Source organism: Saimiri boliviensis, chromosome 15, assembly GCF_048565385.1.
Source record: "Saimiri boliviensis isolate mSaiBol1 chromosome 15, mSaiBol1.pri, whole genome shotgun sequence".
Classification (NCBI taxonomy): domain Eukaryota; kingdom Metazoa; phylum Chordata; class Mammalia; order Primates; family Cebidae; genus Saimiri; species Saimiri boliviensis.
The window spans coordinates 89,316,332-89,337,198 of record NC_133463.1 but is presented as its reverse complement, the minus strand read 5'-3'; the positions used below and the strand labels follow the sequence as shown (position 1 = coordinate 89,337,198).

Below are 20,867 nucleotides of genomic sequence, written 5' to 3'. Positions count from 1 at the left end.
TCTGCCCCCCTGGCTGGCTGGCTGGAAGCTTCTGTCCCCTCCCCCTGCATTGCTGCCCGACTCCCTCCCAATATCCTCAGGGCTTTGCTCAAGTGTCCCCTTCTCAGGGGACGTGTCCCTGACTGCCCTATCTGAAACTGAAGGCACTCAGACTCGCCCCCCTGCCCCCATGCTGCTTTTTTCTCTGGAGCAGCACTGAGCATCTGGCACACCACGATTCCTGCTGTGTCCCCACAAGGTTGTCACGCACAAGAGGTTGAGATTCCTGCCAATTCCACCACTGCTTTGTCCCCTGGGACACTGTCTGCACGTGATGGCACTGGGCTCACACCTGCTGACTGGGAGACAGGCCCGCAGGGAGCAAAATAGAAACAGCTGCCCTCTGGGCACACACGCTGACTCAGGAGAATCCTCCTGTTTAAGCCTGGTAAGGCTGGCACTGCCCACTACTCTGCAGTAGGGAATCCAAGGCTCAGAGGGGCTAAGTGACTCCCCCAGGGTCACACAGCCAGCATTGGGCAGAGTGGGGGTCTGAGCCTAGACCCTTCTGACTCCAAAGGCCCGGCTCTTTCCAGCTGGGTAGCAACTCCTGGAGTCCTCCGAGCCGCTGTGCCCACCCAGCCAAAGGCCAGAGGGGCCTGGCGTGGCTTCCCCAGGTTTGAAGGGCAGCTGCCCTTGAGTGTCTTAAAGCAGGGGTGGGGGGCACACAGGGCCACCCTCCCAGCCCCAGCTCCTCATGCCAGGGGCTCCCCGCCCCCTCAAACCCCTTCCACTCAACACTCAGACCCAAAGATCATTTAGGGGAGTAAACAGGGTCATCGAGGTCACCAGCCTCCCAGGGCAACCCAGCTGTCCCTTCCTTCCCTCCAGGCCTCACCGGGCCATGCCCCATGGATTCATGGTAGGGCTACCAGCTGGACAGGCCTGGTTTCCCAGCTACGAGGCAGGGCCCTGTCAGGGCAGGCCTCCTCTCTCCAGTCTGCAGAATGGGCACTGCACAAACTGTGAAGCACTGTGCTCATGCTCGTGATGACCTGTAACCTGAAGCAGGTTGGGCTTGGGACCTGAGGAGCTGGGACCCCGCAAACCCAGAACTAGGAGGGCATAGTCACGGAAGGCTTCCAGAGGGAGGTGACTTTGTGGTGAGCCCTAAGGGCTGAGGGGAGTTAGCCTGAGATGAGGAGTGCTCTAAACACCAGGACTGAACAGGCGGGAGCCCCAGAGGACGGGAAGGAGAGGAAGGGAAGGGCAGGCAGGGGCTGGAGGTCAGAGACCAGAGGGCTTGGGGGCCATGCCTTTGAGTGCCGGCTGGGGCTCTGGTCTGCAGGACCTGGGAGCCAAGGAAGGTGACAAGCAATTGGGAGACGGGGATACATTAGGAAACCTCCAGCATGGGTGAGCAGCTGGCGGGGAGACCCTGAAAGTGGGGAGACCCAGGAGGAGGCCAGTGTGGATATGAGACCACAAGCAAGGACCAGGGGCGCGTGTCCAGCCGCCTCGGGCCCCTCCCTCACTGACCTGCAATGCTCTTATCTGCTCTGGGCCCACCCCACTAGGGTCCAGCTCAGGACCCAGCCTAGGTTTGCTGTTCCAGGCACGCAGGCCCTGGCAACGGTGGCCTGCTGGTGTGGCTGAGCCCGGCCAGGCCCGGGTGGCAGCACTGCCCTCCTGTGCCCTCTCTGTCCACAGCCACACCTTCCTGCTGTGGAGGACCCTGGGGGCCAAGCTGCCCATGAGCCACCTGGTGCTGGCCACACTGCTGGGCTGGCTACAGGAGCGACCCCTGCCCACTGATGCCAGCGACAGCAGCCCCCACCCCAAGGAGAGGACCTCCCTGCGTTCACTGGCCGTGAGTCTCTGCCACCGCCCTGTCAGATGCTGGCCACACCTCGGGCACTCGCTGTGTGCCAGGCTGTGGGGGGCACCCCACATCCGGGCTGCTGCACCCACTCCAGCCCCAGCCTGGAGGAAAGCCGCCCAGGGCTGCACAAGCCCAGCTCCCACCTCCTGGCCAAGGGCTGTGGGCTCCTGTCTGTGAATGAGGACAGCCATGTCAGTGCCCCGGGCTGTCAAGGGGAGCCTTGGAGAGGGGCTTTAGGCAGAGGGGGAGGGTGTGGAGCGACTTGATGGCCCTCCCCATGCTTGGGTTCTGGGCAGTCATAGATTTTGGAAGAATCTTAGAGGCTGCCTTCTGTAGCTGCCATCGTCCACCCCGCTCCGTAGGAAGTCCCCAGCTTTTCTCATAAGCCCAGCACTGCCTCATACTCCCAGGAGCCAGGAGCTCCCTTCCTGGCATGACCATACCTGTGTGCCTTGCCTGGAGCCTGATGAGGCCACAGCTGTTCCTGTGAGAGCTCTCCATGCCGAGTCCCTGCCCCAAGTGCCCCCTACCAGTGGCCCAGAGCTCACAGCAGTCCCCTGCCACCCGGAGCCCCCCAGACAAGCTGCTGTCTGCAGCAGGGCTGTGGTTTCACAGTGGTGGCTGATGAGAGAGCACCCCCTGGGTCCCAAGCTCTGTCAGCTGGCCATCCCCAACACTCCCCAGCCCTGATACTGTCCCCTGCCGGAGAACCACACAGCAGCCCGGGTGAGACCCACCCAGGCGTAGTGGGCACCCTTCCCTGCACCCCACCGTGCCGCCAATTCCTGCCCTCCGCCGGTCATTACTGCTCAGTGCTGACCCCCACCCTGAGAACGTTCTGGACTGAGTGCCCTGCAGGCACAGTAGGCCTTGTGGACTGGGAGCTAAGGCTGCTGCCAGCTACCTCTGCCTGGCAGGACCATGGGTTCCCCAACTCCCAGGCATCAGGCCCTGCTGTGTGCCAGACGCAGAGCTGAGGGTACCGTGGGACCACACAGCACAGGACCTTGCCCTCAAGGCAACAGAGCGGAGGGCCCAGATGCCAGCAGGTCACCCTCAGACAGGAGCAAAGTGCGGAGGGCAGATGGCAGTGTCCAGTGTGCAGTCGGGGGACCCCCTGTGTCAAGGTCTGCAGGGGTGCAGGGTGGACAGCATCCAGGCAGACAGCTGGGGGAGGCTGGGGACTACCAGGCCCTCCAGCAGCAGTGAGACCCGAGCAGTGGCTGCAGAAGGTGCAGGAGAGGGCTGGACTGAGGCTGCGGAGGCACAGGGCAGGCCCCACAGGGAGGGACAGCATCTGGACACTTGGACTTGGTCCTGAAGAGCTTGGAGCAGGGAGGGACGAGCATGCTCAGATGTGGCTTTTGTGGGTCAAAACCCCTGGTCCCGGGATCCTGGGCCTGGGAGTCTCACTGCACGCCTGCCCCTGACAGGCCATGAACACGCTGCATGAGCTGCAGTCTGCCCAGGAGTTCAAGCAGGCCACGCAGGAGGCCTACCCCGAGATCCTCCCGGCCCTCCTCACCCAGGTGCACTATGTCCTGGAGCTGAACCTGCCCGGGGAGCCTCAGCCCAAGCAGCAGGCCCAAGAGGCGGCCGTGCTCAGCCCCCAAAGGTAAGACTAAGCCTCCCAGGCCTGCTGGCCTGGCCACATACAGGTGCTGAGAAACGCTGAGTGTATGATAGAATTATATTGTTTGCTAAGCAGCACAGTGGCAAGGAAAACCTAGCCACCCACTCCCCCACCCCCAGCCCCAGCCCCTCTGGCCACTGCGACTGCTACCACCACCGCCACAAGTGGAAACCTGCTTGGGGCGTTCTAAAGCAGCAAAACAGTCCGTGGATTCCATACACGGTGAAAACAATTCTTTCGGCGGGGACACGTGACCTGCCCCCGGGGCTCCCTCGTGGAGAATGCTTTCTGGTTTGTCTGTGATCAGTGGTGAGCAGGCACCAGCTGCCTCCCTAGTGAGCACACCCAGAACACCTGCTTGTTAATAATTATCACCTGTTCAGAGAGAATAAATGCCTGGGTCTGCGTCTGCTCGAGGCCCTCAGCTCCGAACGCTGTCAGCCCCTGAGGCCCTCGCCCGGAAGGCTGCTGGCCCCGGAGAGTCCCGCTTTGCTGTTCTGCCTGGGTGTCTGCTTCTCCATGCCTTCCACGCCGCCTGTGGGGGGAGGGTCTCTGCGGCCGAGCTGGTCTCGGTACACAGGGTTCTGCAGGCATCCAGGGCACAGACAGTGTCAGCCTCCTAGGGCACAGTAACCAGCCTGCATGCCCCAGGGGCTCAAAGCAACAGGAATGTTTCATCTCCCAGTGCTAGAGGCCAGAAATCCAAACCCCAGGTGTCGCCAGGGCGTGCTCCCCTGAAACCCGCAGGTCCCTCCTCACTGCTTCTGGTTCCCAGTGTCTCATGGCGACGCGGGATGCTCCCGGGCCTGAGACTGCACCGCGCTCAGCTCTGCCCCTGTGGTCACCTGACGTTTTCCTTTCTGTGCCAGGGTCTAAATTCCCCCTTATATTTTTCCCTGCTGTCAAGTAAGTTTTAGTTCATGTCTGTTGAGTGGTTCAGCAGTTGAACAGTTAAGTTCAGCATCTGAATACATTTCCCCTTCTTATAAGGATGCCAGTCATTGGGTTAGGGCCCCACCCTAGCGACCTCAACTTAATGACAGCTGCAAATACCTATTTCCAAATAAGGTCGCATTCACAGGTACTGATGGTTGACTTCATATCTCTTTCTGGGGGGACACAATTCAACCCACAACAGTCATGAGCCCGAGCACCATCCACAGCCGGGACCACAGGGACTGTGGCCGGCACCCACAGGCAGGTGTTCGTCCTGCTTACCCGTCACCTGAGGGTACTTGGCAGTAGAGACACTCAGTGTCGCTGCCATACAGGACTCCACAGGGACAGCATTACCAAGAGCACCCATGCAGTGAGCCACATCTTACCCCAGTGGGCTTCCCACGAGGGCTCGAGATGAATGTCATCTTCCCTGCTTTACAGATGAGGCAACCGAGGCTCAGAGAGGGTCAGAGGCTTCCCCTGGGCCACACAGCATGTCCGTGCAGAGGCGACCTGGGCTCACCCATCTGGGCAATGCCTCTCCAGGCCCTCTTAGGCATCTCACTGGCCCTCGCCTGCTCCCCTGTCGCCCACCCCCACCCATCCGCCATATTCTGGCCCCAGTAGGGCTGGCTGCCTTCAACCTCACTCTGCCCCAGCTCGTATTTTCAAAACTCCAATAAGCAAGTCTTTAAAAACCGCTGGGGCTGACACTTTTCATTTGCTTGTATTATGATGTGCGTCACGCAGTTTGTCCGTTTTACCGGCTCTCCCCAAGGCAAGTCATTTTAAAAATGCCACTTCTTCTCATCTTGCCTCTGAATTTGAATGTGCGTGAAGTTCCTTTTTATTCAGTTCAACCATGCAAAATGCATGAATCTCCCCTAATAAGCTAATAAAACGTTCTCCTCCCGGAACGTGTCGGGGTTGGGAGCAAGCCTCACCCGTCTGCTCCTCCCCCTGCTGGAATGTTCTTCCCCCAGCCACCCTGCCTCTGCAGGCTCTGCTCACCCGCACCCCGCTGAGGCCTCCTCCACCACCCTCTAAAATAGCAGCCCCGTGGCGCCTCCCAGCCCCGCCATCAGCTGCCATCTGTGCTCTGTGCCTGTTACCTGCCCGAACCCATAGACTGGAAGACCCTGAAGAGCCAGGGACATCTGTCTCTCGCAGGTTCCCCCACACAGCAGGGATGTCTGTCTGTCTGTCTGTCTGTCTGTCTGTCTGTCTGTCTCACTGGGTCCCCCCAAACACACACAGCTGGACGTCTCACTGGGGGCCTCCATACAGCTGGACGTCTGTCCGACTCACTGGCTGAGGCATAGAGCAGGGATGTCTGTCTGTCTGTCTGTCTCACTGGGCCCCCCACCACCACCACCAGTGCTGAACCTCTGTCCGTCTCACTGGCTGAGGCATAGAGCTGGGATGTCGGTCTGTCCGTCTCACTGGGGGCTCCCCATACAGCAGGGATATCTGCCTCCCGCGGAGCCACGGTGGTTTCCGCTCAGGCTGCTCCGCCCTACCGGCCGGCCGCTCTCCGGGCAGGTTCTCCCGGAACCCTGGGGGTGGCCCCCGCAGCCCCAAGAGGAGAAACTCTCACCACGTGCACAGTCCTTGGCTCTGATTGGCCTAGTTTGGGCCCCATGCCCACCCCTGAACCAATCACTCTGGCCACAGGGGCCTGTGCGGCTCTGATTGGCCAGGCCCGGCTCCCACGGCCTCTCTGACTGGCCTGGGAAGCGGAACCTGGGGGGCCGGGCTCCGGTTGCCCAATCAGCTGCCGCGCCACCATGGAGCCTGGGAGGCCTGAGAGCACAGTCTCACCCTGGGGTATCCCCGTGGCCAGGGGTCTGAGGTCCCTGCCAGGCTGCTGGCACCGTCGAGGTGGGGACAGGGGCCCAGAAGGGCATCTGGATGTGCAGTGCTGAGTAGCATGTCTCTGCGTGCCCAGCACAGGGCACTGGGGGGCAGCAAGCGAGTCTTGAGGCCTGGTGGGGCTAGTCCTGGGCCTCTGAAGGTCTCGTGTCCTGCTGAGATGGACGGGCCTCTGGGACCAGCGAGCGGCAAGCGGGGTCGGGCAAGTCACCCTTCCCCGGGCAGGGCGGCGTGTGACAGGGGCTGCCAAGCTGGCCGGAGGGGCCTTCGTCTCCCCTGCCCCTCCCACTCACAAAGCCTTTTCCTTAGAGACGTTTCCTAAGTCGGCCAGTTCTCAGCTGGTCCACCTCCAGCCAGTCTCCGCCCTGCTCCACGAAGGAATTCTCATTGCGCTCACATGCCATCCATGTGGGCCAACGCTAGTTAATTCTAGTGGGCTACATCGTTTCTCTTTATTTGGAAGACTTTCATCATCCTCACCCTCATCTCATCTTCATCTTTCCATCTGTCCGCCAGGGATTTGGGGGCAAAAGCTTGTGATCAGAAGAAGAAGAGGAACTTCACACTCATTAGGTTGACTACCATCCAAAAAAAAAAAAATCAGAAAATGAATGTTGGCGAGGATGTGGAGACACTGGAAGCCTTGTGCACTGCCGGTGGGAAAGTAAAACAGTGCAGCCCCTTTGGAATAGAGTATGGAAGTTCCTCAAAAACTTACATGTGGAATTACCATATGGCCCAGGAATTCCACTAATGAGTTTACACCCACAAGGAAAGCAGGCACCTGGGACAGATATTTGTACACCCTGCTCACAGCAGTGCTTTTCACAATAACCCAAAGATAGAAGCAACACGACTGTTCATTAGTGGGTGAACAGATAAGCAGGGAGGTCCACCCAAACCATGGAATACTATTCAGCCTTGAAAAGGAAGGAAATTCTGACGCTACAATATGGATGAATCTTGAGTACACTCTGCTGAGTGAAATAAGCCAGTCAAATACCGTATGAGTCCACTTACTGGAGGTCCATGAGTTGCCAAATCTATAGAGACAGAAAGTAGAATGCTGGGTGCCAGGGACTGGGCAAAGGGAGAGTGGGGAGTTTAATGGGGACAAACTTTCAGTGTGAGCAGATGAGAACATTCTGAGGATGGATGGGGGTGATGGTTGCCCAATATTTGAATGTGCTCAATGCCCTGACCTGTACACTTAAAATGGTAACTTTTATGAGATGTGTATTTTACCACAATGAAAAATAAAACCAGAAGAGGAAAGAGTGGGAGAGGGAAGGGGTCTCAGGGACCCCCAGGCTGGGGAGGGGTGTGGAAAGCAGAGGGGCTTTGCCTCCTCTTTCTCAGGTGCCTTTGCCCTCTGGGAGCAGAGTGGGGAAAGGGGTTGGTCGGGTATGGGGCAGGCATCACTGGGAAGCCAAGTGTCCAAAGAGGCTGAAGGCAGGCAACGACGCTGGGACCAGAGGAACGGAGATGTTTCCCTGAGTCTGTGGCCAGGCATAGATTCGAGGGCCTCCGCCTTCATTGGCCTTGGTGCTACACATGGCTTTCAGGAGACACCTGTCGGTGAGCATGGCCGGGGGTCCTGGGCTGGAGGTGGTTTGCGGTTTTACGGACAGGCAGGGGAGTTGGATATGGATTCCCAAGAATGCTGAAATCAGCCCATCTTTCCAGAAGTCCTCCTGTGGCTGCAGGGACAAGGCAATCTCAAAGAACAAACCATCCAGTGCCCAAGAAGCCACAGGACCAGAAGCTTCTGGAATCCTCCCGGAGCAAACAAAATGCCACTCCCCCCACCAAGTCCCCTTCTTCTGAAAACAATTGTCACTTTGAGGCTGAGACCAGTGACCTGGAAAATGCTGCCTCTTTTTATGACACAGCTTGGGGCAAGAGGACAAGCCAGCTGGCATTTGGATTGGCACCATCAGAACTTTCACGGATGGCATTTCATCATTTGACACTTGGTTTTGCAAATCTGCTCAGAAACGTGCGTGGTTCAAGCTGACGGCCTCGTCCACCCGGGCGTGCTCACACATCCAGGGTGATGCCCTCACACTGACCGAGCTGGGGAGGTGGCTGGAACAGACAGACAGGCCAGCAAGCCAGGGCCATCTCATGTGTCATAGGCCTGCATGCTGGGGCTTCCTATCTGTGCCCCAGGGACTGCATTCCGTGACAGTGACATCCTGTGACAGTCACATCACTGGCAGGTTTGGAGCCAGGGCCCCCACCTCTGTGTCCCTGGCCAGGCTGTGTGACAGGATATGTCACCTCTCTGGACCACTCCCTCCTCTGCTAAAGGAGAGTGACAGTAGAGTCCTACCTCAGGCTGGGCAGGTGAGGCACCGCCCATGACACCTGGCAGTCACCAAGCACACGACAACACCACAAGCCACACGCGGCATCTTTCTCCATCACAGACAAGCAAGGGCGATGCCACCAGCTTCTCCGTGTCCACTGAGGGCAGTGGAGTCTTGGGAGGGGAAGATGACCACTTCCCTGTGCTCCACCACGCCGCACTTCCGAGCTCTCCCACACCCTCACCTGCTGCCACCCTCCGAACTCTTCGCCCATAGTTAAAGCTGCCATCCTCGAGCTGAACCCTGCCCCTCCCTAGAAGGACACCCCCGGTCTCCTGCTCAAGCAAGGCCCAGGTCTGAGTGAGCACATGCTGCCTCCCCGTGCCTATCCCAGCCCTGCCAATCCTAGGCCCCAGCACTTCTGTGCAAAGCAGGGCAGGAGAGGGCAGCCCTGGGGCCCTCAGTGACGTCAGGCATAGGAACCAGAATGTGCTTTCTATCTGGGTCAGCCGGGCACCCTTCCCAGGGCAGGGGGTGGCCCAGGTGGCCACTTGGCCAAGGCCCTGAACCCCCTCTGCTCAGCTGCAGCACATCCCTGGAGGCGCTGAAAAGCCTGCTGTCCACCACGGGGCACTGGCATGTCTTTGCCCACCTGGGGCTGCAGAGTTCCTGGGAGCTCTTCACCACCATCCACACCTACCCGAAGGGCGTGGGCCTCCTCGCCAGGTACGGTGGGGCCAGGGCAGGTGGAGGCAGCCTGCTTCAGGCCACGCCCATCCGGGGGTCTGGGTATCTGGACTGCAGCATTTGGACCGCAGTGAAGGGACACGGGACATGGGACACAGCCCCCTGCCCCCCGTCACAGGCACACACCCAGAGCCTGTTGATTCCCCCAGCCCTCACCCTGGCCCGAGGCCGTGTAGGGGACAAGGGTTGTGCCTGCACCTCCTTCTCCCCCGTGTGCAGCCCAGGCCTGGCATGCAGTGGGCAGCCAGTGGATGCAAAGGGGGTGGGAACATGCCCATCAGGACTCTTCTAGACGCTGGGCCCAATGGGATGGGTGGGGGCAGGAGGGTGGGATCCAGGCAGTGACCCCCAGCCCAGGCCCTCCCCGGCAGGGCCATGGTGCAGAACCACTGCAGGCAGCTCACGGCGGTGCTGTACCAGCTGCTGCCCAGGCTGCAGAGCCCAGAGGATCGGGAGAGGAAGGTGGCCATCCTCATCCTCACCGAGGTAGGGTGCATTCGGGCAGGGAGCACCTCAGATGCCTGAGCCTGTTCACTCTAATTCCTCCAGCCTCCTTGACACCCCAGCAGAACACACACCAAAGCTCGCCCTGACCAGGGCGGCTGCCCAGACAGACCCCCTTGCGCCCCTTGCCTTCCCACTCCCAGCCCTTGGAGGGGGCTGCAGCCTTTGGGGACCTGTGTTCCCACTCGGCCCTCCCCGGCACAATCCCTGCAGAGTTGAAGGGGCACTGGGTGCAGACTCAGGCTCCAACCAGCCCTGTCCTGCCTGTGCCACTCACGGTGAAGCCAAAGGGGAATGGATGGGTAGAAGCAGACAGCACTGGGGGTGGCATGCTTTGCAGCTGCAAGCTCAGGCAGAGGGTGGGGGGCTGGGGCGAGGAGCGTGCTGTTTCCATAAATAACACCAGTAGGGGAACCCAAGCGAAAGCCTCATGCCAGCTCCCACCAGCCGCCTGGGCTGCCCTCCATGGGAGCTCTACCCCCAGGTACCCCACAAGCCTGGCCCATGATACAAGTGAGGCCTCACCTGGCTGTGTGACTTCAGGCGAGGCCCTTTCCCTTTCTGGGGCTCAGTTTCCCCAGCTATATGTGAAGGGGTTGAACCAGGTAGGTTTCAAATACTTGTTAACTAAGATACCCAAAGGGTACTGGTCAGCTTCCCTCCCTGAAACTCCCAACCGGACCCTGGACCTAGAGCCCCTCCCCTCAACACAGAAGTGGGCACCTCACAAGAGTGACCTGCCTGACCTCCCGGGGGCCACCCCAGTTCCTCTACGGCCCTGCCCTGCTCGAGGTGCTTCCCAAACCGGCTGCCTTGACCGGGGCGCACGGCCTCTGGGACCCCAGCACCGAGGTCCGCGTGTCAAGTCTGCAGGGCCTGGGGAACATCCTCTTCCACCCAGCTAAGGTAAGGGCAGTCGGGCACCGTGGCTGGCACACCCCTGACCCCACAGAACAGCCGGTGCACCGTGCGGCAAGGGCCACTGGGTTGGAATCCCGGCTCTGTCACTTAAGGTGGTGTGGCTTGCGGCACCTGACTCCACCTCTTGGGCCTGTTTCCGCATCTGTAGAACGGGGCAGGCTGTGGGAGGGGTGAAGTGTCTATTCCCCGGGGACTGTCTCCTGACACCCACAGAGGGGGACCGTGTTGCAGACCTCCAGGTGGCCACTGTGAAGCCGGCCAGGTAGCATCCCAAGGCTCAGCCGGAGAGGAGAACGCCCTCTGAGAACCTGAAGAATGGGTCCTCCCGACCCCCTGCTGACGTCTCCAGTCCCAACCCGTTCTACCTCACCACCATCATCGTGAACAGCTGTGGGAGGGAAGGCCTGTGATGCCACCTTCGGGAGATCTGGTCTTACCCAGCTACAGCCCCCAACTTACTGACACTGCCCTTGCTGTGGGGGCCCAGGGCACCAGTGGTGAAGGGTCCAGGCCCCAGCACCTTCTAGCTGGCAGGCTTTGTCAGTTCTCCGGGCCTCAGCGACCACATCTGTAAAATGGGAGCAGTAATGGCACCTGCCTCCTATGGTAGGCAGGTCAGCCCTAGAGGCCCTGGCGGCGGCGGCAGCAACCTTCCTGCCTGGCTGACTGCAAAATGAAAATGCCAGGTTAGAGGCAGAGATTTTCTCACCTGATCAGGAAGTGTGGAGCCTTAGTCTCCCCTCATCCACCCCAGGGGCTGTGTTAAGACCCCAGAGGGGAGGGACATGCCCAGCCCCATTTCTGTTGCTGTTGGAGGAGGCAGTTATGAACATAAACATTTTCAGGGCTTGTGAGAGAAAGTAAGATCATGGAAAGGCAGAAGGGACAGTTTCCAAACAGATCCCAAAGTCATTTGCCCAGCAGACTAGTTCACGCTAATTCTGTTCCACTCACAGGTCTCCACATGGTTCAGAAGAGACCTCCATTAGGGTCACAGCTGGCAAAGCCTGTTGCATTGTGCATGATGCATAGTAGGTGCTTAATGGAAGATGGAGACTAGATAGCACCTCCTCATTAATCTGTTCATCCCTCTATCCTTCATCCATCCATCCAGCCAGCCAGCCACCCACCCAGCCACCCAGTCCACTCCTCTCTCCATCCATGCATCCATCCACCCAGCCACCCACCCATGCATCTAGTCCCCTCATCTCTCCATGCATCCATTCACCCACGCATCCATCCATTCATCTGGTCCACTGATCTCTCCATGCATCCAGTCCACTCATCTCTCCATGCATGCATCCATCCATCCACCCACCCATTCATCCAGTCCACTCATCTCTCCACCCACGCATCCACGCATTCATCCAGTCCATTGATCTCTCCATGCATCCATCCATCCACCCACCCACCCAGTCATCCAGTCCACTCAGCTCTTCATCCATTCTTCCAACTCTTCACCTGCCTGTCCATTCACTCACCCATTCATCTCTCCTTCTATGCCTCTACCACCCACCCAGCCATTCATCCTTCCATCTATCCATTGATCCCATACACCCAACCATCCATCCCGCCACCCACCCACCCATCCATCCAACCATCCACTCACCCATTCATCCAGCTATTCACCTACCCATCCATTCATCTCTGCATCCATGTCTCCACCCATCCAGCCACCCATCCAACTATTCACCTACCTATCCATCCACTCACCCATTCATCCCTCCATCCATCCAACCATCCACCCACCCATTCATTTCTCCAGGCATGCCCCCATCCATCTACCCATTCATTAATTCCTCCATTCATCCGTCCATTGATCCCCCCCATGCACCCACATATCCATCCCTCCACCTACCCACTTGGTCCTTGGGTCCTTCATCTATGAGTCATTCTTGCATTATTTATTTTGCTCATTCTTTATGTATCTATTCATTCAATTAGTTATTCATGTTTGCTCCTCCATTCATTCATTCATTCATTCACTCATTCAGTGTTTGTTTGTCTCTGTACCATATGTTATCCCAGACAGGGAGATATCAGGAGGAAGTTTCCATGTGCCTCCTCTGAACCATGCACTGAACACAGGGAAGAGAGAAAGGGAAGGAAGGGCCCCACTAGACCAGAAGGACCAGGTCCAGAGAGGAGGGATGCTTCCCTGCCTGGCATCAAGTGGGGTGTGGGAGAGCAGCCACAGAAGGCCCAGAGAGACAGGCCCCGAGAGCACTGCCAGCCAGGGAGGACTGCCAGCGTGGGGATGGGCAGGCAGGACGAGGCGTGGCTGGCGCTGGGCACCCCTCTCCACTCTGAGCAGCAATAAGCCATGCCATGCATTTCCATTTTCTTTTCCAGCCATTTCCATTAACATTCCATTCTTTTGTCCTGTTCTGACCCAGCCAGAACCCTGGTCTTCAAACACTGGCTGCAAACACAGATGCTCAGAAACTGTCTGTTGAATGACTCACTTGCTGAACATAAATATTTTCAAAGCAAACAGCTTAGACAGCTAACAACATTGCATTAAACTTGTCTAAAGGTTGCACTAATCACCCTGGTTTGTACGAAAGGCATTGATGAGGGTCCCAATGGCAAGAAACATCCATTGGTGGACACACTGCTGACCATTCATCCCAATATCCCAATAACTCAGGAACTCACTGCAAACACGCAAAAAAAAAAAAAAAAAAAAAAAAAAAAAAAAAAATACAAGTCGAATGTGTTGGCTTACAGCTGTAATCCCAGCATTTTGGGAGGCCAAGGCAGGTGGACTGCTCAAGCCCAGGAATTTGAGACCAGCCTGGGCAACACAGTGAGACCCCATCTCTACCAAAAAAAAAAAAATAGCCAGGCGTGGTGGCACCCACCTTTAGCCCCAGCTATTCAGGAGGCTGTGGTGGGAGGATTGCTTGAGCCTGGGAGGTCAAGGCTGCCGTGAGCTATGATCACACCACTGTACTCAAGCCTGGGCGACAGAGTGAGACCCTGTCTCAAAAAGAAAAGAGGCCACCCTGTCCAGGCCATGCAGCTCCTAGTGGGCAAAGCCCAGGTGGGAGCACAGCTCTCCATGGTGGGCAGGGCCAGGCCAGAATCCACAGCTCTGAGTCACCCTCCGGTGCGGATGGGGTGAGGGGGGCAAGTGGGAGGGCGAGGCGAGGTGCAGGGCCAGCAGGTCCTGGTGCCCTCTGCCCACCAGCCCCCACCGCCCCCAGGGAAGCCTGCTGCGGGGACAGCTGCGGCCCTTCCTCAACGGCTTCTTCCAGAGCAGCAAGCAGGTGGTCGTGTGCATCATGAACACCGTGTCAGACACGCTGCACCGCCTGGGCGCGCAGGGCGTGGGGTTCCAGAGCCTCCGTGTCGCCGTCAACACACGCTCCTTCTTTGACGATGTGAGCACTGGGGCACAGCAGGACCCTCCTCCCAACGCAGCTCCCTTTCTTTGCCACAGGGGGACCCCGAGCTACAGCAGGAAGGCCCGGGCCCAGGGGAGCTGCCCACTAGCAGCCCTCGGTGGCGGTGGGCCCCTGGCGCGTACCCCTTCTCCACGGGGCTGAACTAGCTCTCACGTCCAGTCCCCAACTCCACTGGACTCCAGCCCCACAGCAGGCTGCCTGGATGTAACTCCGACACACCAGCATGGTTCGTGTGGCTGCTTCTCTTTCACTGGAAAATTGGGGGATAGGCATCCCTGGCTGCCAATATGCACTTCTGGGTAGAAGGGAGATGTGATTTTTATGTCCTCAGAGACACAGCCCTGTGTGAGGGGGAGGGAGACCCAGCCCTGCCCCAGGAGCCGAGTGCCTGGGTGAAGGAATCCGGTGGAAGGAACTGAGTTGCACCCCTACAACGAGGTGTGGGGTCCCACTTGGACCAAAGCCGCGGCCCCTAGACAGGCCTGAGCCTCCGCCTTGCAGAAGCGGGACGGGACTCGGGCAGCAGCCATGGCACTGTTTGGGGACCTGGTGGCGGTGAAGGCAGGCAGGGAGCCGAGTGGTCTGCGGACCCAGGTGCACCAGAGCATGGTACCCCTGCTCCTGCACCTGAAGGATCGATGCCCAGCTGTCGCCATGGTCAGTGCCCACCCCAGGCAAAGCAGGTAGTAGGCCTTTGTCTCGGCCAGGGCTGGGGCCCACAGAAGGCCAGGGCACAGGGCAGACAGATGGCAGCAGGGCTGCCTGAGAGTAGGGAGGGGTCCCACAGAGCAGCAAGTGGCAGGCAGAGGGTCTGGTCGCCTGACTGGTTCCTCTGACCACAGTCGGCCTGCCCACTACCCCACTGCGCGCACACATGCGAGCAAGGCTTGCTGTCGTGTCGATGTGGCAGGAACCGGCCTTTTCTGCCCACTGCTGTGTCCCCAGGGCCTGGCACGGGGTGGGGGATCCAGCAGCTCGAGGAGCTTTTTGGAATATGGACTGCACCCCGCCTGGGGCGCCAGCACACGCCCTGTGCCCAGCCCACAAGGTCACAGCTTGGCCTCGTGGGTCTCCCTGCCAGGGGGAAAAAGAGGAAATGCAGCAGCCGTGGAATGAACAGCCAGAGCCGCGGGCAGGCCAGCCTGGGCTCTCAGGGCGGGGGGGCACCAGGTGGCATTGCCAGGGTGCAGGAGGCTTGCCGAGGGGCACAAGCAGGACGGAGCCAAGGATACCTGCACAGCAGGCTGCCTCCAGTGCCCACCGAGGCCTGTGGTCTCCAGGGCAAGGGGCTCAGACACGGGCGGCGGGCGAGTCCTCCGAGCCTAACCCCACAGCAAGCCAAGTTCGCCTTCTCCCGCTCCGCTGGCGGCTGCGGCACACCCTCTTCTGCACGCTGGCCTGGGAGAGGGGCCTCAGCACCGGCCACTTCCTCTGGACCTGCCTGGTGAGGGGCCTGGGATCGGTGAGGAGGAACAGGGCCAGGAGTGGAAGGGCCAGGCTTGCGGCTCCCAGTTCCCTCCTGCCTCACACACAGCTGCTGTGGCAGCCCCGGGGGCTGGGCAAGGCAGGCTGGGCCTGGAGGTCCATGGTACCCCCACGGCCCCCCAACCCCTGTCCCACCCAGGCATGCTCTCCTGCCAGATGCCCCGAAGCCAGGAGGAATTCAGCATCCACTTGTCCCAGGCGCTCAGCTACCCGCACAGCCACTCCTGCTACATCAAGACCTGGGCAGCGCTCTTCATAAGTGGGAGGGCGAAGAGCCGGGCTTGGAGACCCCCAGGCCTGCCCCCACCCAAGCACCCTTGACCCGCCCTGACCCACATACCCACAAGAGAGGAAAGGGGCGGATGAGGAGGGGCTTTGGGCTGAAGAGGGGGCAAGGGTGGGCTGGAGCCCCCCAGGAGACAGGGAACCCCGAGCCGCCAGCTGCCCGGCTGTTGCCAGGCTATACCATCTGCTACCACCCCAAGGCCGTGTCCCAGATGCTGAATGCCGTGGACACCAACCTGCTGTTCCACAGTAAGTGGCCCTCCCTCCAGAGCTCCCGCAGCCTCCACCCCACACCACCCAAGCAGACTAAGACCTACTGCAGACAGCAAGACTAAGGCCCCAGAGGGGACCCTCCCCCAGCCCAGCATCAGGAGAAAGACTCAGGCCTCCTGAGCAGCACCCAGCCCCCACCCCACCTTCATATCTGGAGGCCGAGATCTCCCCCAGGCTCCCATCAGGGCACCTGGGGCCTGGGCTCACACAGCTGCCTCATGGCACCAATAAAACGAGGGACCGGGGAATGGCAGTGGCGGGTGAGTGTGGAGGGAAGTACCCAGGCCTGGAATCACAGGTGGGCTCTGAGCTGGCCTCACCCACCACCCACCCCACAACCCCACCCAGGCTGGAGTGAAGGGGCTGCCCCTGGGCTGGGGTCACCTCTGACCTGCTCCTCCTCTCCTGGAGCTTTTGAGGATCTCAAAAGTGACCCAGAGCTGAGCATCCGGGAATCGCCACCAGGACGTGTTGGCCAGGCCCAAGCAGTGACCTCCAGCTGTCTTCCCCCACTGCCTTCCCCTCCCCTGTGCCCACCTGGCCAGCCATTCCCCACCTGCCCCCCACGCAGAGCTTGATTGCATAATGATTTTCCACTTGAAAGGAAGATCTAGACTCAACAGAGAAGGACTATGCGTGTCAGCTCCCTGCCCACTCGCCCCAGGAGACGCTGGCGGGGCTTGGGGACAAGCTCAGGGTCAGGCCAGGGGTCAAACTGTGAAGTCTGTGAAGCGCCCTGCGAGTGGATGCCTGTCCACTCCTGGAGACAGGGTCACCTTGATTGGGACCTCAGCCCAAGTTACAGCCTGCCAGAATCCAGGGTCCTGGGTCCTGAGGGCTGGGTGGGTGCTTGAGGGCAGCCTCCACGGCAGTATTCAGTTTGTCTCCAGCTGCGAGTGCCACAGTGGCTGGAGCTGACAGTGGGATGGGGTCCCCTCAGTCGTGACCCCCAACCTCGAGCCCCCAGGGTCTCCCCCCACCCCCACCTACATCCTTCTCAGTTCATTCATGGTGAGCAGCAGAACCGGCCTGGCCCACCTGGGATACACTGTGGCCTGAAGCAGGAGTCTTGGCTCTCTGAGCCTCGGCCGTTCCATCTGCAAAATGGGCAGTAACACCTTCCTCCCAAGAAGCTTGGAGGGATGAGTCCAGAGGCAGATACCCTAGACTCCCAGAGAGCCACCTGGGGACCTACCCAAGCTGCAGCCTTGCCCTGGGGTCCCCCTGGCCTGGGGTCCACACAGCCCTGGAGAGCCCCTCTGCCTGGGGTCTCATCCCAGCCTGCACCTCCCTCAGGACCCTGCCAGGCCAGCCACCATCCCACCAATGGGATGATCCAGCCTGTACCCCCTTTCCCCTCCTGGCCAGCACTGACCCCCACTCCATTCTCAGCCAGGTGGTCCTTCCACCTGGAGCATCTCCCCCACCTCCCTGCCTGGTACTCTGCACTGCACCCCCCCAGCCCTGCCTCCAAGCCCCCTGCCCCCCTGAGGTAGAGCACCCCAAGGCCCTCCTCCATACTCCCATTCCCCCCGCCCCCACCAGGGTGGAGCCCGCCGCGGCCCCACTTCCATGTCCTCCATGCCCCTCCACCCCCCAGGTAGAGCACCCTGAGGCCCCACCTCCCCTGCCCCGAGGTGGAGCACCCCAGCTATACTGGGAGGCTCATCAGCCTGTCTTCCCCCAACCCTGCTAGACTGTGAACTTCCCAGCAGGGACATGGTTACACAGGGCCAGCAGCGCTGACCCCAAAACTTGGTTGATGGATTGAAAAAATAGAGCAAACTTCACCCAACACCTGTCAGATTTACTTGTTCCAGATGTGTTTGAGGACAGGAGGGAGTGGCCATCCGGGACAGCTGTTGCCCTTTCTCCACATAGGAGCTGGGGGGGCAGGTCTGTGCCCCCGTAGCCATCTGTCGGCTTCAGAGGCAGGGCCGCCTGAGAAGGGGCTTGTCCCCACCTTGTCAGGGGACAAGCCCCACCTTGTCCACTGACCTCCTGCAGCGCCTGCTCCCATCACTCCTTGCTGAAACCTCCTGGGGCCCCAGGGCAGAGACCACTCCCTGGCTCGCCACACCCTGGGCCAGCCCAGGCCCACTTTCCTCCACCTGGGGCCATGCCCTCCATGTACCTCAGCCTAGGGTGGGGCCAGCCCCCCAACAGAGACACATGCGCAAACATCCACACCCTCTGGCAGTCACCACCCTCAGGTGCCCAGGCAGCACCCTGCTCCCTGGGCTGATGGGCGGTGCCTTCCTCCACCCTCGGGTGCCCAGGTGGCACCCTGCTCCCTGGGCTGATGGACGAAGCCTTCCTCCACCCTCAGGTGCCCAGGCAGCACCCTGCTCCCTGGGCTGATGGGCAGTGCCTTCCTCCACCCTCGGGTGCCCAGGTGGCACCCTGCTCCCTGGGCTGATGGACGAAGCCTTCCTCCACCCTCAGGTGCCCAGGCAGCACCCTGCTCCCTGGGCTGATGGGCGGCGCCTTCCTCCACCCTCAGGTGCCCAGGCGGCACCCTGCTCCCTGGGCTGATGGGCGGCGCCTTCCTCCACCCTCAGGTGCCCAGGCGGCACCCTGCTCCCTGGGCTGATGGGCGGCACCCTCCTCCACCCCAGCCACCGCCTGTGCCGTTCTCCGGGCCTCAAATCCTGAAATGTGGACACCTGGTTGGGACAGGGCAGGGCGGGACGGGGCAGGGCGGGACGGGGAGGCCGACTCACCAGACTCAGGCCCTGAAGAATTGCCAAATGAAGCCCCATCCATCCTGCAGAGGACAATGCTGACGACCTGGCCTCACCCTCTAACGCCACAGCCCCAAGAACGGTCAACACGGCCACCCCGGCCAAAGTTGGGCTCCAGCCTTGGTTAGCAGGACAGGGCAGGCTGGCCCCTGCGTCGGGGTGCAGGGACCCAGCGCAGCCACCAGAGGGCAGCATGGGAGCACACAGAAGCCCCATCCTGGGCAGCAGCCCAGTGTCCCGACTGCGGCCTCCGGGGGCCCCCAGGCCAGGGCCCATCCCACCTAACCCCACAGCCCACTCCACACACACGGCACGGCTCCTGTTTTATTGCCTTCGAGCATCCGGAGCACCTGACTGTCCCGGGGTCTAATAACTTAAGGTGCCGAGAACAGGTCAGGGCAAGGGGCTGCAGAGGAGGGGCTGGGCCCAGTGGTCACAAAATACACCCCCGCCCTGCAACAAACAGGCCGGAGGAGCCCAGCCCCGGCTGGCGTGGGAGGGGGCGGGCCGGGGGGCTGGGGAAGAGGGCACCCCACCCACCGCGGAGAGACAGAGCCAGGGGCAGCGCCACCAATGGAAACTGCAGGGACAGGACAAAGATCCAGGAGTGGGGAGGGGGTGCGGGGGGATAAGGGGATGGGGGGAATGGGGGGCATCGGGGGGCGGAAAGGCAGGTGGGGCCGGCCAAGGCACGGAGCCCCTGCTGGGCTGGGCTGGGCTGGGCTGGGCAGGGCACGGCACGGCAGGGCCACCATGGGCCCCAGGCCCGGAAGCCAGGCCCAGCCGAGGTCCTGAGCTACATGACACAGCAGCGGGTCTTGTGCGTCTGTGGGTCTTTGAACCGCAGCCTCTGTTTAGGTCGGTATTTCTCCAGGTAGGTCAGCTGCTTGCTGTTGATGGCTCCACGGCGCTTCCTGGGAGGAAGGAACAGGGCAGGGATCATCCAAGGCCCTGGCTCGCCCACCCTGCCTGCCCCAGGGGGCCGGAAGCTGAGAGTGCAGTGGGCCGCAGCGAGGCCTTGCGGCGGGCCAAGCCCGTCCCCGCCCAGGGCTGTTCCAGAGTCACAGTCACCCTTTCCTGACCCCTGCAGCTCGCCCTGCTGGCCTTCCACACGCACCAAAGCCTCAAGCTCAGGCTGACTCCCTGAGCTCCCTACGGCCCCCAGGATTCCCCAGCAGCGTAGGACCTACCCCAAGGCCATGAACCTGGGCACCTCCACCATCCAGGGAGGGGAGCCCTGTCAGGAAGGAAGGGGCCGTGCCCAGAATTCCCACCCAGCTGTGTGGCCTCCCAGTACAGCGGGGACCTGAGCTGCATGCACTCCCTGTCCCTGCCATCTGCTCCCTATAGCAGAGACCTGGGCTGTGCATTCACCCGATCCCCGCCACCTGGTCCTTGACTGCATGTTCCTGGCTGGAGTGGACAGAAGGGCTTCCTGGAGGGAAGGATGCTGGAGCCATGCCTGCCTGAGAGGCCCTGAGGAGACAGGCATGGGGGGCCTAGGGCTGCCCACTCAGCCCCTCTAGAGGCTCATCCATCCCCACCTGCCATGACCTCAGGCCACAGGCCGGCCCAGGCCAAGGAAGTGGGGGCGGAAGTAACCCGAAGAGTCTCTGCCCAGCAAAGCTGCAGGCGCCTTCCTGCTCCATGGTGGCTTCCTCTGCCCCACGGCACACCGGGGAAGGTGCGGCCCTCAGCCAGGCCTCAGCGTAGGACCCCAGCCAACAGGCAGCGACAGGTGCGAGAAGCCCCCGTGCTGTTCCAGGCTACTGGGGTCTGGACCTGCCTCCATCCGCAGCACGGCCCGGCCTGTCCTGCCCAGCGCAGCATCAGGCAGGGGGCAGCCAAGCCACGAGGAAGCGACAAGCCCCTGGTCCGAGA

General features: G+C 60.7%; 2 protein-coding genes and 1 non-coding gene across 6 annotated transcripts in view; 1 reads left to right on the top strand and 2 right to left on the bottom strand.

Moving 5' to 3' along the window:
• Nucleotides 1–16,820, top strand: part of LOC101050941 (maestro heat-like repeat family member 5) — a 64,143-nt gene extending 47,323 nt beyond the window's left edge. Inside the window, 12 exon segments of the mRNA XM_074386623.1 lie at nt 1,690–1,849; nt 3,295–3,476; nt 9,200–9,343; nt 9,736–9,850; nt 10,634–10,774; nt 13,999–14,175; nt 14,701–14,856; nt 15,534–15,555; nt 15,558–15,643; nt 15,841–15,943; nt 16,144–16,218; nt 16,654–16,820. Of these exon segments, the coding sequence (XP_074242724.1) occupies nt 1,690–1,849; nt 3,295–3,476; nt 9,200–9,343; nt 9,736–9,850; nt 10,634–10,774; nt 13,999–14,175; nt 14,701–14,856; nt 15,534–15,555; nt 15,558–15,643; nt 15,841–15,943; nt 16,144–16,218; nt 16,654–16,820 (1,528 nt within the window).
• On the bottom strand, nt 4,392–4,464 carry LOC120362443 (small nucleolar RNA SNORD5). Its single transcript, XR_005578350.1, has one exon. It is a non-coding gene; the product is annotated as a small nucleolar RNA SNORD5 (small nucleolar RNA).
• Nucleotides 16,821–17,876: 1,056 nt separating the features above from the next.
• PTP4A3 (protein tyrosine phosphatase 4A3) overlaps nt 17,877–20,867 on the bottom strand; it is a 46,893-nt gene continuing 43,902 nt past the window's right edge. For 3 of the 4 annotated variants that reach the window (XM_074387222.1, XM_074387223.1, XM_039464813.2), the window contains exon 6: nt 17,892–19,900. In XM_074387222.1, the coding sequence (XP_074243323.1) occupies nt 19,783–19,900 (118 nt within the window). In that variant the 3' untranslated portion in view covers nt 17,892–19,782. Of the gene's footprint in view, nt 19,901–20,867 lie in introns of all 4 variants that reach the window. The other variant, XM_074387221.1, reaches the window with a different exon arrangement.